We start from the raw sequence: 18,440 nt of genomic DNA, 5'->3' as shown, positions 1-18,440 counted from the left end.
TTATGGTGGTAACTTGCGATTGGCCATGGTGGGAGATTTACACCATGGAAATCAGTACAAAGAGGGCTCCCCCCAACAACCGGAGAGCCAGTTACCTGCACAACACTTATCACTATCCTTTTTATACATTGCTGAATTTGGTTTGCTAGAGCTTTGTTCATTTGTCCAAGTGCATGAGGGAATTTGGTCTACAGGTTTTTTTTGCAATACCTTTTGGTATTATCTAGCCTCATAAAATGAGTTGGGAATTGTTCCTTCTATTTTCTGGAAGAGTTTGTGTACAATTACTGTTTCTTCCTTAAAAGTTTGGTAAATTTGCCATGGAAGCCATGTGGGTCTGGAGTTTTCTTTGTAGAAAGGTTTTAAACTGTGAATTCAATTTCTTTAGTTACTATTGGACTATTCAGGTTACCTATTTCTTCTTGAGTGAGTTTTGACAGTTTATCTTATAAGGAAATCTGTCTGTTTCATTTAAGTTATCCAGCTTCTGGGCTTCATGTTGTTTGTAATATTTCCCTATTATTCTTTTAATGTCTGTAGAGTCTGTAGTGATGTCCTCTCTTTCAGTCCTGATTGGTAACATTTCTTCTTTTCTAATATAATCATTTAATGCTATCAATTTCTCTCTAAGCACTGCATTAGCAGCAGTTTTTGATTTGCTGTATTTTCAACTGCATTCAATTGAAAATATTTTCTACTTTCCCTTGTGACTATTTTTGGACCCAGGGCTAATCAGAAGTGTGTTATTTAATTGCCAGATATCTTTTCCAGATATCTTTCTGTTATTGATTTCTAGTTTACTTCCATTATAGTCAGAGAACATGCTTTGTAAAATTTCAGTTCTTTTAAACTTGTTAAGGTTTGTTTTATGGTCCAGAATACCATCTACCTGGGGAATGTCCCATGTACACATAAATGTGTACATGGAACACATGGAATGGATAAAAAATATGCATTCTGCTATTGTTGAGTAGAGTTTTCTATAAATGTATTTATTTGTCTTTTTAAACACAAACATTTTTTGTTAAAGATCTCCTGACGTATAATCCACAGTTTTCTTTTTATCCAATTTGGTTGCAGAAAATACTCTCTTACATATAACAGGTTTAATAGGCTTAAAGTTCTAAAGGCAGCTAGATTAATAGAGAACTTAAAGCAGATCTAATTGTTCTGGGGTGCTTTAGAACCATGCTCAAGGCCAGGTTGAGTTTACATGCCATGCTACTAAAACCAAGAAGAATCCATGGAGGGAGGGTGCTTAAGAAGTTCTAATGGTCAAGGAATGACTATGAAATTAAAGTAGTAACTTGCTATCATTGTCATTTATGAGCCAGTATGGCCCCTTCCTGGGATGGCTCTTTTGAGTCATTTCACTCTGAATGTACAATCTCCTGGCTAGAGAAGAGGCTACCTGAGGATACAGAACATGTGTGATAGATTTGTGGGTCCATCACATTTTAGCTGAGATCCCTGACCCTTATTTAACGACTTTTGAATTACGATAATCATAATTGATATGACAAACATTTCTGCAATAATATGTCCATATAAAAGATTTTTCATTAGTTCCCAGCTATGTAAGATTACAGCAGACATATAAAAAAGCCAATAGAACTAACATGATTCTGAAATTTTGGACAAAATTCCCAGCATTACGGTTATCAACCAGTCACCACCAGACTGGAAAGGCTGAAGGGAAAAAAAGACAAGCATTACACTATGAAGTTATTCTTAAAGAACAGGACCAGCCTCTGAGAAACAGAGTAATTTTTAGAGAATTTCCCCCTTTCGAAATTCCTGAGACTGGACAGATTATTTGATTTATGAATAAGAGAAATTTAAGAATAAAAGATTATTTCTCTCCAATCGCTTTCATTTTGTTCTTTCCTAAGTCAGAAAATGCAGAATTATCCAGGGAAGCATTCACTATCCAATGGAAATATAACGTGAGCCATAAATGTGCATCACGAAAATATGTAATTTTAAATTGTCTGGTAGCCACGCTAAAAAAGAAAAAAGCAGGTGAAATTAATTTTAACGATGCATTTTATTTAACCCAATAGATGCAAATTATTTCAACATGTAATAAATATTAAAGGGCTTCCCTGGTGGTGCAGTGGTTAAGAATCCACCTGCCACTGCAGGGGACATGGGTTCGATCCCTGCTCCAGGAAGATCCCACATGACTCGGAGCAACTAAGCCCGTGCGCCACAACTACTGAGCCCACGTGCTGCAACTACTGAAGCCCAAGGGCCTAGAGCCTGTGCTCAGCAACAACAGAAGCCACTGCAATGAGAAGCCTGTGCACTGTGACAAAGGGTAACCCCTGCTTGCCACAACTAGAGAAAGCCCGCGCGTGGCAACAAAGACCCACCACAGCCAAAAATAAAATAAATAAATAATAAATAAATGTATTAAAAATAATAAATAAACATTAAAATTACTAAGATTTTACATTCTTTGTTTTGTACTGTCTTCAAAATCCAGTAAGTATTTTATACTTAGAGCACATCTCAGTTCAAACCAGCTATATTTCAGTGCGCAATGGCCACATGTGGCTGGTGGGTACTCTATTAGACATCCCACACCCAATTCTTAGGTTCTGGCTTTTCAGACCTAGACACTGGGCTCAACCAGAATGGTCAAAACTCTCCTCTCTCCTCTTACACTTTCAAACATGCAGGTTTATGCTGTGTTAGTAGGTGCTCTACTTAATCAAATGAGAAGATAATCTAAGTCATCTCCAGTTGAAACATTCTATTTTAGAAATTCAAAACCCTTTAAAAAGCGAACACTGGATATTAAAAATTCAAGAATAAGAACAAAAGTAATCCAGGTAAAAGTCTAAAGTTTTTTAAAACTCTTACAGTTCTATAAGACCATTAAAAGGTACTCAACTTATGAACAAACTTACATAATATTTTTAGCTTACTCCTTTGATTTTTAGTGGAAAAGATGACAAGATACATGCAGCCGTGTTGGGACCCAAGCCCTGCATCAGTTCATCCATTTATAGCCTCGCTCAGGTGAAGAGCCATCACTCCGCGCTGGTCTAACAAATGGCTGCTCAGTTTCTGTTGCTCATTAAATTCTTACAACTGGTTGATAAAAGCAACCATTTCCAAGTGCTTCAGGGACTGGTTTTTAGCCACAAAGTCAGGCTCTGGACCCAGCAGCCTGAGATGCCTCCTGAGCCCTCTACAGAGTTCTCACTGGGCCATAGCCTATGTCCACCCACATGGCCAAAGTTCTGAGACATATGTGGCTGTCCTTCTTTGCTGACAGCTCTGACAGGGACAGGTCACCCTCTACCACTGGCCAAGCTGCAGGAACACCAGAACAGCCTGATTCCCAGGAATGTGGAGGAGAGTTTCAAGTCCTCCACAGCTCAAAACCACAGGACTCTGCCTGCCCCACTAGACGAGACAGTGGTGAGGGGCAGGGGCAGGCCTAGGAAGAGAATCCAGGAGATGCTTTTCCTTGGGAAAGCCCGAGGGGCTGCAAACTCCCCTCTTCCAGTTAGGACTGGGGCTGGCTCGACCTCCTTCTCCCAACCCCCATCCTTTCACAATCACCTGCAGCTGTGCTCCAAACACAAAGGCACCTGTGGTTTCTCCTTCCCTTTTATCTTCCCATTTCCTCCTTCCTGCACTACCATTTTCTTTGTGTTAAAAATCTATCAGAGGCTAAAGTCCACAGCTGCCAAAACCAAATAAATACAACTCACAAGTCAGGATCTGAACTGCATGTCTATTGTGAACAATCGTTTGTTAGCTTCAGTGAGTCCAGGTCCTTGATCTTGCTTGATTACATGAAAGGCTGCTGGTCCAAACACGGGCACGGAAACCAACCCACAGCCATTAGCAGAAGTGCTACGAGCCTGACTAGGTTCCAATCCTGGCTTGACCCCCCACCGCCTGGCTGGGTGATGCTTAGCCTCAGACCCCCGGTTTTCTCACCTGTAAAAGGGTCCTGCGTGCCTTACTTCCGGCTTCATGCCTCCTTGGCCCCCACCTCCCACTCTGCTTAAGCTGTAATGACTTTCTCCATGCTAACAGTGCTTTACTGAGGCACAATTTGCACACAGAAAAGGAACAAATCTTATGCATATGATTTTTAAAATACTAATATTAATATTTGTTATGTTAAGCTGGCATTTAAGCTCACATTATGATCCTGGCCCTCACATGCATTACCTCCTTTACTTCTTTTATTTATTTACTTATTGGCTGTGTTGGGTCTTCATTGCTGCGCACAGGCTTTCTCTAGTTACAGCAAGCAGGGGCTACTCTTCGTTGCAGTGTGTGGGCTTTTCATTGCAGTGGCTTCTCTTGTTTCGGAGCACTGGCTCTAGGCACAAGGGCTTCAGTAGCTGCAGCACGCAGGCTCAGTAGTTGTGGCTCTCTGGCTCTAGAGTGCAGGCTCAGTAGCTGTGGTGCACGGGCTTAGTTGCTCCGTGACACACGGGATCCTCCCGGACCAGGGATCGAACCCATGTCCCCTGCATTGGCAGGCGGATTCTTAACCGCTGTGCCACCAGGGAAGTTCCATCTCCTTTACTTCTGCCAGTTCCCTAAGAATTTGCAGGTGAGGAAAGCAGTGAGCGAGCTTAAGTGATTTGCTTAGACAGGTATTAAAAAAAAAAAAGTGGTCTGTGAAGCGGCAAATCTAGGACTTGAAGTCTGCCTGACTACAAGGTGCAGGCTCCTACCCCATCTTCATGGCACAGCCCCACCTTTAGCCCAGCTAACACCTGGTCATCCCTCAAGTCATGGCAAAGATGACGTTTCTTCCAGGAAGCTTTCCTGATTACCTAGGCTCAGTGCTCCATTACCTTGCTCCTATCACTAACTACCTGGTTTACTTAACTACAAACTGCACAAGACAATCACAGTTGTAACAAATGTTTGTGGACTGAATACATAAATGTAGCCTAATTCAAAGGGTGGCTGTAAAGATTGAATAAAATCTGTAACGCACAAGTAAGTAGGACAGACTGGTGTGTTCATCACAGCCTGTAGGCGTAGGCATAGCCGTGGCTGCGCAGGTGGAGAGGCGCAAAGGAAGGAGCTGAGGTCCTACTAAGTGCAGGGAGCTGGAGCGTTTACTCTGAAGTAGAAGACTTAGTCACTGTTCCCAAAGAGAAAAACCAAATTATAATTGCACCAGAGAGCACAGAATAAGAAAAGAAGCAGCCTCAGAAAGGCACTGAAGAGTAAAAATGCTAAAGCTTTTCAGGACAGAAACTGAGGTAGCCGCTTCTTTATAGCAGAGAAGGCAGTGTTGTGACTGGAGCCCAGGTGTCCTGACTCCCACGTAGGGCTCTTTCTGGAACACTACAAGCTTTGATAGGAAACCCTGAGAGAATCCCAAGAGCTGCTACTTGACACACATTGTCAGGCATCCAGCATGTAGACTGGGCACTGGGGAGACTTAGGCCAACAGGTGGCCAAGCACAACCTGAACCTGAGTTCCCTGTTCCGCCCCCAACGCACCCCTACTGACCCGAATCCAGGTTGCCCTTGCAGAAAGCAATTACCCAGTGCAAACCCTGACTGGCCCCCTTCTTTTTTTGGTGGCTGTGCCACGTGGCATATGGGATCTTAGTTCCCCAACCAGTGATTGAACCTGTGCCCCCTGCCGTGGAAGCATGGAGTCTTAACCATTGGACCACCAGAGACGTCCCCTGACTGCCTTTTGATACCACCAATCAGCTAACTTTTTCCTGGGGCTTGACCTACTCCCTGGATTAAGCTGCACATGGAATTTCCAGACCCAAGCAGCCAAATATCCACTCTTATGAGCAGCATAGCAACTCCAAGGCCTTCATCGTGTTCCCCACATAATGACCAACTGTCCACTGCTCAGCTGTTCTAAAATTCTTCACCCTGAATTCCTTACCAAGTAAGATCTTTCTCTAACTTTGTTTTGTTATGGGACACGGGGGGGTGGGTATAAAGAGGTACAGATACAGTTAGCAACTCATACCATTTCAACAGCACAACTAAAGAACTCAGAGATGCTCTCAACCCACACTAGAGCGTCTCAGACAAGCCTCGTTTCTTTCTGACGCCGGAACTGTCAACATGGAGACAGTGCCCACCGCTGGGGGACAATGACCACAGTCATCTGGGCTGCAGCTGTCTGGCCCATAGACTGGTCCTGCCTGTGATCCCAGTTGTAAAAGGTCAGGGGTTTCTCTTCAATTCTCCGCTGAAATTAGAAGCCATGCCTGGCTGAAGTGGAAACCACAATCTATAAAGGGGCTCATTTAACACTTGGAAAGATTAAAAGCTACAATTAACCTGTTGCAAAATAATAAAGTCTGGAAGAACTACTCTTGTGCTCACTTTCAGTTCCAGTGCCAATCAGGATGTCAAGGCCAATGCTCTCTTTGTCAGCTTGATGCTGACCTGACCAGAGAAACGCACCAGCCCTCTGGCGTGAGGAAGCAATGGGGATTTCTCTATCTTCAGTGCACGGGGTGCCTGGGCTGACACGCTGCTGTCACATGGCTGTGCTGGCCTCAAGGCCGCCTGTCACTCACATCCTTGCATCATTCCTTCATCTAGTCTATCAGGGAAGGAGCAAATCCTAAATATAAGAACCAGGACTGAGGTCCCTGCTGCTGAGAAACATCTCTGAATAATCACACAGAAATGTGATTATTTTTCTTTTGTCCCCCAAACTAAAACATAAGCAGGATTTTCTCTTTGCCAGGCTCAAACCCTTTTTTGGTGTATTAATGGTTTAGAACTGGAATCATCAGTCAAAACATAATATTATAGATCATGGACTTAGGGAAAATGGCAAGAACAGTCTATTAAACTTTACAGAACTTTAGATGCTAATTTGATTTCACCCATGAAAGACACACAGACCTACAGAAATAGAACTCACACTATGAATGATACCGTCAAGCAAACAGACAACATTCAAAATAAACGCTGCTTGAAGACGCTATCTTAAAAAAAAAAAAAAAAAAAAAAAGAGTCCATTAAGGGAGGGAAGCGCCAGCATCAACTCTATCCACATCCTCCACTGCCTGCTTCAAGGTCACCTTCACAGCAGTGTCCCCAGATGCACTGGAGTCAGGGCTAAAGCCACAGTCTCTGCCTGGGAAAATGGCCTTCCTCCTAGTTTTTCCTACCCTTCAGGGCAGCAGCTTGCACATTCAGGTATGCGCACTGGCAGAGAGTGGTAGAGGTAGAGATAACAAGCATGTAAATCAGACAGAAAAATAACATCATATAAGATGAGCCAATGAAACAATCAAGGTCTGAGTTATGTGAACACACGATAAACATTAAACCATATTCACAAGTGTTGAAATTATAAAACAGATTAGCAAGCTAATAAAGTAGATCAGCTTTAGAGCACACATCCTGTCAGTTAAAATTTTTTGAGTATATACTCACAATATGTACATTTACTTATAAATTATATACATGTTCTAATATAATACAGCTTTTATAAAAATTAAAAAATAGAAACAAAGAGCAAAAAATGAAACAATTAGACTTTTCACTAACTTTTAGTTATTCCTTTCTGACAGCTTTGTACTATCTTCAGCTGACACATCAAGGCTCAATATATATACTCAGGGTGAGGCTCACTGTTAATGATAATGGATGTAAATCCATATTTCAAATAGTCTTCTTGATAATTTCCAAGGATTTCGACCGAAGGTCACCAGATGCTCATCTGTATGTTAAATATTAGCAAGGCTTATTTACTTTCTTAGAGATAAAAAGAGTAAAACTAAATACAAATAGAAACTTTAATATTTTTCTTCTTGGATCTGCCTTCAGCAACCCATTCTGGAGACCACTGAAAGATGAAACAGAGTTCACAAGAGCCGCTGGGGCAGCAACACGCCAACGTGCGCATGCCCTGGGGCCATCTTGCTTACACTCTCCTTGTCTCGGGGGGATGGCAGACTTCTTAAAAGGCCAATTATTGCACAGTAAGAACCACCTTGATGGATTTTGTATCTTCCTCATACGTTACATATAAAATTTAGAAATGAAAAGATACCTAGCATTAATTTTTTTTTCATGGTTAATACCTTACTCTTCCAAAAAAACATGACTTGAGAAATCTCAGACCCACAATGCTCACAGCCTCCCTCCTTACTCCATAAATGACACCTAGAACAAAACCAAAAAGGATGGTCCTCCAAGAGCTAGCTGGATTTCAGGATGCCTTTTCCCAAGGAAACGATGCTACAAGCTGTAGTTACATACAGGTGGACCAGAATTACGGTTCAGCCATGCCATAAGGTAATAGGTTAAGAGGAAAACTGGCAAAATGTTGATAATTGTTGAAGCTGGGTGTTGGATAGATGGGTATTCATTATACTTTTCTCTCTACTTTTGTGTATACTTGAAATCTCCTACAACAAAATGTTAAAAAATAAAAAATGAAAAAAATCATTCTGGGGGTCACCTGACATTCTTACCATTGTTTCTATGTAATTCAGGAAGCATTTCCACAAGGTTGCTTCTCCAACCAACTCAAAACATGGGGTACCTGATTTTTCTTTTTTCTTTTAATTAATTAATTAATTAATTTATTGGCTTCATTGGGTCTTCATTGCTGTGCGTGGGCTTTCTCTAGTTGCGGCGAGCGGGGGCTACTCTTCCTTGCGGTGCGCAGGCTTCTCAGTGCAGTGGCTCCTCTTGTTGTACAGCACAGGCTCTAGGCACACGGGCTTCAGTAGTTGTGGCTTGAGGGCTCAATAGTTGCGGCTCAAGGGCTCTAGAGCACAGGCTCAGTAGTTGTGGCACATGGGCTTAGTTGCTCCACAGCATGTGGGACCTTCCCGGACTAGGGATTGCATCCATGTCCCTGCATTGGCAGGCAGATTCTTAACCACTGTGCCACCAGGGAAGTCCCGGGTACCTGCTCTTAAGTGAGAGTGTCTGCACTGAAACACCTCACCTGACAAACTTCCCTAAGCAACAAGGGGCACTGGGAAATAGCCATGATTATAAATGCCAGACATAAAAAAACTTAAGTGACACATTATAGTGGCAGGATATTTTCAGTTAAGTACAATATGGAAAGAAATACTTTTTTAGTTCTTGTACTTACTGTATGGAGGATTCTAAGAGACCAACAAAGAGCAAAGTTTTTTGGCTGTATGCAATGAGTCTCTTTTGGCTGTATGTAATGAGGCTGTTTTTGCCTTAAGGTTTGCTCACTCTAATTTCTTAAAAGAAAGAATCGCATGAAATTGAGATTAAATTTACAAGTTAGAATTTCTTCTCAAAATTGATAATGTTCTCCCTAAAAAAGTATTCTATGTCAAAACCACAGCCTGTATTTAGGGAATGCAATTATTATAAAAATCTATCCCTCTTATTAAATATCTAAACGTGACATCACCTAAGGAAAAAAGATTCTCCAAAATTAATTTGTTAGTTTTGCAATGGTGTAAATGTAGTATCAATCAGCCTTCTAGGCCATATCTTTCAAAAAGAGACAGATCATCTATCACTCCTGAAACCAACACCCTACTGCTGTGTTCTGCAGGTGGTTTATTAGTCTAAGACAAAGAATTTACTCGTGAATATAATTCACAATTACATGAGTCATACACTCAGACATAAACCCAAGAACCTTTTGAAATCTTCAGGAAGCTTCTCATTATAGACATGAGGAAACTTAGTGTGCAAGAATGGCACTGAATTAAATACAATCGTGCCTTAGCACCCGAGAGGGCCTGGTACCAAGACCCCTGCAGATACCAAAACCCACAGATGCTCAAGTCCCTTATATAAAATGGTGTAGTATTTGCATATAGCCTATGCACATCCTACCCCATACACTTTAAGTCATCTCTAGATTACTTATAATACCTCACACAATGTATACGCTATGTAAACAGTTACTAGCATGAGGCAGATTCAAGTTTTGCTTTTTGGAACTTTCTGGAATTGTTTTCCAAATATTTTTGATCCATAATTGGTTGAGTATGTGGATGGGGAACCTGAGGATATGGAGACTGACTGCAGACTCCTGGTCATGTGACAAGTACATTCTTGGAGAAGAAAGAGCATCCAACTTGCTTAAGTACACTCAGCAAGGCAAACATCCCAGGTGCAATGTGCTGACTCTGAATGCCTCATTCTCCCGTCCCTCCCCAGGGCCCCTAGTTCAGGGTATCCAGTGAGTCACTCACAGTAAAACCCCTGGAAGGTTACCACCTAGGGGTGTTGCTCAGAATGATGCCCTTGGACTCAGAGGCACACGTAAGGCCTCGCCTGGAGCTAACTTATCCAGACCCCCATGCTGTAGTCCCGTTAGCTTCTCCTAACATTTGGTCTTCCCCTGGCTTCCGTGTGTTCACATGTCACTTTATTATGAACGCCGGTGGCAACTTTTTTCTCCTGTTTGCTGCTTCATATCAGCTATGAATTCCCATCATTAAGAACAAGCAGGCTTTGGGGAAGGCTCTGAGGGTTACTCTATAGACTTTGTGACAGTTCTTTGGTCTTGCAGAGACTTTGCTTCTATTCCAGACAGCAGAGCTGCTGATTGGCTGGGTTCAGTGTGGGAGCTGGTAGAGTACCATGAGGCCTAACCAACGCCACACCAGTCTTTGAGAAGAGCTACTGCTTGGCTCCAAAGTAGTCTTTTTGGCTCACCATCCCACACACTCATCACTGCTGCAGTGTCATTTTTAAATACAAATGTCTGCAGTATGGATGGAATAATAAAATCACCTGGATGAAGTACAGAAAAGCTTTACTTTTCTCCTCCCTTTCCTTGTCATGTGAAGGCACATAAAAAAACAAAACAAAACAACAAAGCTGCAATGCTCCTTGGATTGTTTATGAAGCCAATAAAGAAACCAGACTCTCAGTCCAGGCTGCAAGGACTTCCCGGGAACTTATATGGTCCAGAGGTTTAAAGCCACATGGTTTCCTAAAACAGTCCCAAGCACCAAGCTCCCCTCGTCTGACTGGTTCGTGGGCTTCCAGATGCAGGGCAGGGAGTATGCAGGATCAAGGGGCTGGGCCTCTGTACTAGAAAGTTTTATCACAAAATGAGGTTTCATAGCCTCCTGTATCAGTGAATGTTTAAGAATTTTTTTCCATACCTGCCCTCAAGAATTTCATCATGTCCTCTATAAAAACCAACTAAACAGCATCAGATGCACAGAAAATAACTCAGACAAGCTGATGAATCCCCTAAATCAGCCATATTCAAAAAGTGACTCTTTCAACCCCCTCTAGCAACAGGTTCACAAGAACTGTTTTATAAAGAAACCAAGGCCCATCTCCTGCACCATCTGGAGGCAGACTGGAAATCTAGCAGATGCCACCATCCCCATTTCTCCAGCGCTCTACTTGGCACACACTTCTAATTCCTTACTCCTTCTAAACTCAGGAGGGCAGTGCTGTGTGAGCACTGGTAAGAGGAGAGCAGCTGCGAGGCGATTTCTAAGCAACAAACATCAAGTTTCAAATTCTGTCAAAGATGGGCCATCTTGGCTTTCCCATTGCTGTGGGAAAAGAAAAAACTCTCCATAAGCTGTACTTTTTATTGTGTGTAATTATTTTTCATTTTCTTAAAAGATCACTCCTATCAACTCTTTTTTTTAAGATTTATTTATTATTTTATAGATTTATTTATTTTTGACTGCGTTGGGTCTTTATTGATGCCTGTGGGCTTTTTCTAACTGTGCCGAGCGGGGGCTACTCTTTGTTGCGGTGCTCAGGCTTCTCAATGCAGTGGCTTCTCTTGCTGTGGAGCATGGGCTCTAGGTGCGCAGGCTTCAGCAGTTGCAGTGCATGGGCTCAGTAGTTGTGGTTCGCAGGCTCTAGAGCACAGGCTCAACAGTTGTGGCACATGGGCTTAGTTGCTCCGCGGCATGTGGGATCTTCCCGGACCAGGGCTCGAACCTGTGTCCCCTGTATTGGCAGGTGGATTCTTAACCACTGTGCCACCAGGGAAGTCCCCCTATCAAATCTTGACTAAACTTTTTTCCAGAAAAAAGTATCAGGGATTTCTTTAAAAAAGCAACTTCACAGGGAAATGATAGGGTCGATACTACCTTACTGCCTAAATTTTCTGATAAAACCTCATCCATCCATCTACCCATCCATTCATCCAACAACTACTTAGCACGTGCCTAATACATGTCACAGGCTGAGGACACAATGGGAACAAGATGGCCGTGGCCTGTGCGTTCATGAAGCTTCTGGTGAATTGGGGGAAAAGGACAATAAACACGTAACTATGGCTCTTGTAAGTACTATGAAAGTGAGGCAGAGAAGGCTAGCTGTGCCTCCAAAATTTGGTCACCCCTTCCCATAGTGTTGTGCTGTTGCTGAGAAGAAGCTGCCCAGCCAAATCCTAGATTTCCCAGGGCCTCTGACATTTTGGAGGGCCTGTGGGACTAGCTCACCCCAGTGGAATGTGAATGGAAGTGATGTGTGTCATTTCTGGGCCCAGGCACTTAAGGAGGTACACCTTCTCTTTGCTTTCTCTTTCTCCTTCTGCCAGCTGGATGCAAGGAACTCTAATAACTTTCAGCAAGGGTGAGCAATCTGGGCCAGAAGGCCTGTTTCTGTAAAGTTTTATTGGAACACAGACACACCCATCCATTTCCATATTGTGTATGGCTGCTTTTCTGCTACAATGAGGAGTTGAGTGGGTTGCAACAGAAACAGACCCACAAGTCTACAATATTTACTACCTAGCCCTTTAAGAAAAAGTTTGCTGAGTCACAAGATGGAAGGAATTTGGGCTCTCAACCAACATGGCCACCCACTCACCTGCCCCCAGGAACACCCATACTGGACAGTTAAGGGGGCAAGAAACAAACTTCTAGTTTGTTACAATAGCTAGTGTTAGCCTACCTCACACAGACTCTATTATACTTTCCTTTTCTTATCACAACATTGTGTCCTAAACTTAATGTTAACACTGCTAAATGTTTTAAAGTATCATCTTTTTAAAATGCTTCCCCAGAGTATGATCTCCTACTCAGTAAACTTAAGCCCAAAGAACATTTGCATTTGAAATCTTTGGCTTGCAACACACATCCTACCCTTCTAATTCATAGTAGTGTCCCCTTTCAAAATAGAGAATGTATTTAGCCAAGCTTCTAAAAACAGCCCTGCACACCAAGCAAAAGACCTGAGGCTAAAATGTACAGTTTGCTTGAATTACAGGTGTCAGTCCATGAAAGCACTGAAGTATTTGTTCTCTACGAGAAAAATCCAAATATATTTATCCCAGGCACCAAGGGCAAAACACCTTCGAAAGAAAGAAAGGAAGAGAGGAAGGAAGGAAGGGAGGAAGGGAGGGAGGGAGGGAGGAACAAAGGAGCGAAGGAAGGAAGAAGAGTCAGTCCTGCATGGCTCCCCTAATCCAGCTATGTGTGACCTTGGGCAAGTAATCTACCCTCTCTGTGCCTCCATGTCCTCATGGGCACATAACCTAACTGAAAAGGGCGTGATGAGGATGAAATGAGATAATATACCCAACACTCAGCCCTCTGTCAGTGCTCAGCATCCTAGTGCTGCCTTTACTGTTTCAATGATCAGATCAAAGCAATCACACTGCCCTGAGGCTGGCATCCTCTGTGTAGTTAGTAAATTCCTGACTAATCAGTAGACTACTTAGTAAATTGGACTCAGCACTAAAGACTGCCTGGATTAAAATTAAAATCTTCCCAAAACAATTAAGAGCTCAGATCAGTTTAAACTGAATACTGAGTCAGTTATTAGGCACTGGAGCTAATGTAGGTGCCATTTTTCTTTGCTAAAGTTAGCACTAACTTACTTACAGAGCATGTAATTCAGGTAGTCACAGCACCACCCTATCGAAAAAGCTTAGCAACCATGCATAATGAGTCACTTTTGCTCCACTTCTTATATTAACGATAAGCTTAAGTGTGTCACAGCCTCAAGATTCAGCACCAGCGTCTCTTAAAAAAGAAACAATCTCATAGCATACTGCCAAGTGAAAAAAAAGGTTGAACTGCAAAACACAGGCATACCTCATTTTATTGTGCTTTGCTTTACTGAGCTTCACAGATATTGTGTTTTTCACAAATTGAAGGTTTGTGGCAATCCTGCATTGCCAGGTGATGGTTAACATTTTTTAGCAATAACTTTTTAAAAAAATTTATTTTATTAAAGTATAGTTGATTTACAATGTTATGTAGCAATGAAGTATTTTAAAATTAAGATATGTACACTGTTTTTCTAGATAGAATGCTGTTGCACACTTGACAGTATAGTGTAAACCTAACTTTTATATGCACTGGGAAACCAAAAATGCATGTGACTCCTTTACTGCAATATTTCGCTTTCTTGTGGTGGTCTGGAATCGAACTTGCAGTATCTCTGAGATATGCCTGTATATGATCCCATTAAATCAAAACAGAGTGCATAAGTGTGAATGTGTGTGATATATGTACTCGCATGTGCAGAAACGTAGGAAAAAACAAGGATATATACTGAATATATAGATACACATATATGTATATTTATATATTAACTATAATTCCCTCCCATTAGTGTGACAAAGAGTATTTTTTTCTTTGTGTTTTCTGTTTTTTTAAACATTGATTATGCATTTTTTTAAAACAAGGAAAAAAGGTTATGAAATTTAAAAACAACACAAACAGTATTTTGGATCCTGAGAGTTCTTCCCCTTATTTCGTTGTAGGGTTTTTCTTTTTGTTTTTGTTTTGTAATAAATACAGATCATGGTGCCATTTTTGAGCACTCATTTAAACAGACAGGAGGAAAAACCTATTAACAGAGAAACCAAACAAGCTTTGCATTATCAAAAAATTATCAAAAAAAACACAGAAAATAACAAGTGTTGGCAAGGATATGGAGAAATTGGAATCCTTGTGCACTACTGGTGGGAATACAAAATGGTACAGCCACTGTAGAAAACAGTACGGCAGTTCCTCAAAAAATTAAAACTAGAACTACCATATGATCCAGCAACTTCACTTCTGGGTACATACCCCAAAGAACTGAAAGCAGGGCCTTAAAGACCTATTTGTACACAGACGTTCATAGCAGCATTACTCACAATAGCAAAAATGTGGAAACAACCTAGTGTCCACCAACAGATGAATGGATAAGCAAAATGTAGTAAGTATATACATACAATAGAATATTATTCAGCCTTAAAAAGGAAGAAAATCCTGCAATACGCTGCAACATGGAAGAACCCAGTGGCCATTATTCTAAGTGAAACAAGCCAGTCACAAAAAGACAAATACTGTATGATTCCACTAATATGACATACAAAGAGTATTCAAAAAAAAAAAAAAACGAAAGTAGAATGATGGTTACCAGGAGCTAGGCAGAGGGGAAAATAGGGAGTTATTGTTTAATGGGTTTAGAGTTTCAGTTTTATAAGATGGATGGTGGTGATGGCTGTACAACAATGTGAACAAATATTAAATATGACACCGCTGAACCATACACTTGAAAATGGCTACGATGGTAAATTCTGTTAGGTGCATTTCACCAAAATTAAAAAGTATATATACAGGGGCTTCCTAGGTGGCGCAGCGGTTAAGAATCCGCCTGCCAATGCAGAAGTCACGGGTTCGATCCCAGCTCCAGGAAGATCCCACATGCCGCGGAGCAACTAAGCCCATGTGCCAAAAAAAAAAAAAAGTATATATACAAAAAAGTGTGTATGTGCCTATGACTTAAGACTTATACAAGCTACAGCTGTACTTATATGCTGTGCATATTGTGAAACATATACAACAACCAGAAACTTTTTAAACATGCAGAAGTAAATACCAACGGAGGAAGTTCTAACAGTTTCTTTCTGCACTCTAGGGGGTTGCCTCAGGCACCCCTCAGCAGGCCCGAATTCTGAGACCTGATGTGCACGGGAAGGTGACACCTCCTTCTCGAGCCCAGGCCCCACTGTGCACAAGGCAAAGAGTGGTGCCTGGCTTCTCTTCCTCCATCCCTTCTCTTGCATTCCAGGAGTATTTAACCCTGCTGCAGGGTCTCAAGAATATTTAATCCTAACAGACTCAGCTATAACGAATCCTCCGCAACTAGCAAAGCCATGGCAAATTTAGAGAGACCAAAATTGAAACTGGATGGAAATGCTACTTTCCAGAGCCATGGAGATCCTTGAAAAACTATGTGGTGGGACTTCCTAAAAACTATGTGGTGGGACTTCCTAGGTGGTGCCGTGGTAAAGAATCCGCCTGCCAATGCAGGGGACACGGGTTCGAGCCCTGCTCTGGGAAGATTCCACATGCCACGAAGCAACTAAGCCTGTGCGCCACAACTATTGGGCCTGTGCTCTAGAGCCTGTGAGTCACAACTATTGAGCCCATGTGCCTCAACTACTGAAGCCCACGTGCCTAGGGCTCGTGCTCCACAACAAGAGAAGCCAGTACAATGAGGAGCCACAATGAAGAGTAGCCCCCACTCGCAGCAACTAGAGAAAGCCCATGTGCAGCAACGAAGACCCAACACAGCCAATAAATAAATTAAATAAATAAATAAGTAAGTAAATAAAAAACAAAAAAAAACCTACATGGTGAACTGGCAAAACCTGAATTAGAATGAGGTTTACCAAACAAGTCTCTTGGGTGCCTGGAGAATGAACAGATCCCAGAGTCTTAAACACACTCCTTGGGCAAAAACCCGTGACCATGAATTAATAGAATAAAGTCAGATCTAAAATGAGGCTGGATGCTGCAGAGGGGCTTACCTTTAGAATCTCAGGTTCTTTGATATCCAGAGACCTCGGGTTCCAGTGTTGTAGGTTTGTATGTAATCTGTGATATTTATGAGCACTTGGTGGTGTAAAAAACCAAATCATGCAAACTGCAGTCATGAATCCAAGGCCAATGCCCAAAAAGAGTCCACTCACGTAATGGGGGAGGGGGAGGATGAGGTATGCATAGACGCACATGACAAAGAAGCCCAGCGTCTTCACTGGCAATTCCAGGTGCTGCACAGCTGAGTCCACCTCGTGGTCACTGTCCAGAGCCGTGCCATCGTCCGCCAGCACCTCTGGCTTGAGAAGGCCTTCTGGGGGCTTCTCAACTTTACTCTCCACCTCCGTTTCCAAATCAAAGTCCTCAGTGTACAGTTCGCAAAACTCATCTTCTTCTTTGCTCACTAAGGCAGACAGAGAGCATTTCTCAAGAACCAGGGAGCTGGTCTTCAGGCCTACCTCCTTCAGACTGCTCCCCTGGGAGCTCTTCGGTTCCGCCTCTCTCGTGGGCCCCTCGGAGCACTGTGGGTGGTCACTCCTGGGGACGCTGGGGTCACTCCCCAAGCCCTCCCCCTCGGAGTCACACTCCTCTTCCTTGATGCTGTAGTTGTTATTGCTTTCCAAGTGACCGTTCAGGCTGGACAGATTGGAGAGCTCTGAAGCACTTGAAGATAAGGCTTTGGGCCTATGGCTGCCACTTTCTTCCCCTATAATTTTACTAAAAAGCTGAAAAGGGTCATATATGACTTCTGAAAGGCGTCGCTTAGTGTCTTCAATTTTAGCCTCCATTTCGGGCACTTTAAAAAAGGAGCGCGTATCGGAAGGCGACGTAAGAGGGGAAGAGGGTGCAGTTTTAGAATCTCCACCCGTGTTTCGTGGCTGCGTGAACTGCTTGAACAGGTGTAAATTCAGCTTGGAGTCGGGTGGCTTGTAGGACACGCTGTCTGACTCCTGCCTGGAGGTGTCGGTGGACAGAGACTTGACTAATGTTTTCATCAAGTGCCTGTGCCGTGGGGGGTGGGGGGATTCTTTTGGCTCCACCTCGGTCGACAGGGACTTCACGAGGCTCATGAAGGGTTTTGTGCTGGAAAGGGTGGAGGACGAGGCACTGGATGAGAGGATGGGAGACCTGGAAGGCGAGGACAGCGGGGAGGAAGAACTGGTTTTCTGCTCAGAAAGGGACGACACACTGGGAGAGCTGGCTAAGGGCCCCGATGAAGATGACCCTGGCGGCAGAGCCAATGGCACTGTACTTAATACTTGCGCTGCCAGAGGAGGGGGCTCCAACAGCTTTACAGTGTTCTCGGAGACAGGCAAGATGGCAGGGGACATGCACAGTCCATCTGCCAGGAGGAGCTGGGCGCCAGGGCCAGCGGGGTCATGGCCACCCTGGGATTCAAGATAGAGGTCTTCCTTGGCTTCGAGCCCCGTCACAATGCTTTGGTCGTCCAGCCCCTCCTCCAGGTACTCCCTGAACTCCTCCTCCTCTTCCTCCTCCTCCTCCCCGGACGCCGAGAAGTGGATGGCGATAGTGTCTCGGGACACGGACCTCTGCACGTGCACTCTGGGGGCTGATGGTTTTGGCATGTCAATGGTTTTCTCGGCATGGCGACCATTCAGACTTGTCATCGCCGACTTCACAAGGGCTCAGGCTCTATGAAAACAGAGAGAAAACCAGAAGTCAGAAAGCAGTTTCTCC

At 43.0% G+C, this 18,440-nt stretch overlaps 1 protein-coding gene across 4 annotated transcripts in view; it reads right to left on the bottom strand.

Annotated features, from left to right (window-relative positions):
- The window catches only part of TEX2 (testis expressed 2), a 104,619-nt gene that overhangs the window by 42,791 nt on the left and 43,388 nt on the right, over nt 1-18,440 (bottom strand). For all 4 annotated transcript variants that reach the window (XM_057713900.1, XM_057713903.1, XM_057713901.1 and 1 more), the window contains one exon: nt 16,733-18,395. In XM_057713900.1, coding sequence (XP_057569883.1) covers nt 16,733-18,370 — 1,638 coding nt within the window. In that variant the 5' untranslated portion in view covers nt 18,371-18,395. The remainder of the gene's footprint in view (nt 1-16,732; nt 18,396-18,440) is intronic.

Source organism: Hippopotamus amphibius, chromosome 17 (assembly GCF_030028045.1).
Source record: "Hippopotamus amphibius kiboko isolate mHipAmp2 chromosome 17, mHipAmp2.hap2, whole genome shotgun sequence".
Taxonomy (NCBI): domain Eukaryota; kingdom Metazoa; phylum Chordata; class Mammalia; order Artiodactyla; family Hippopotamidae; genus Hippopotamus; species Hippopotamus amphibius.
This window is presented reverse-complemented; position numbering and strand designations above follow the sequence as displayed.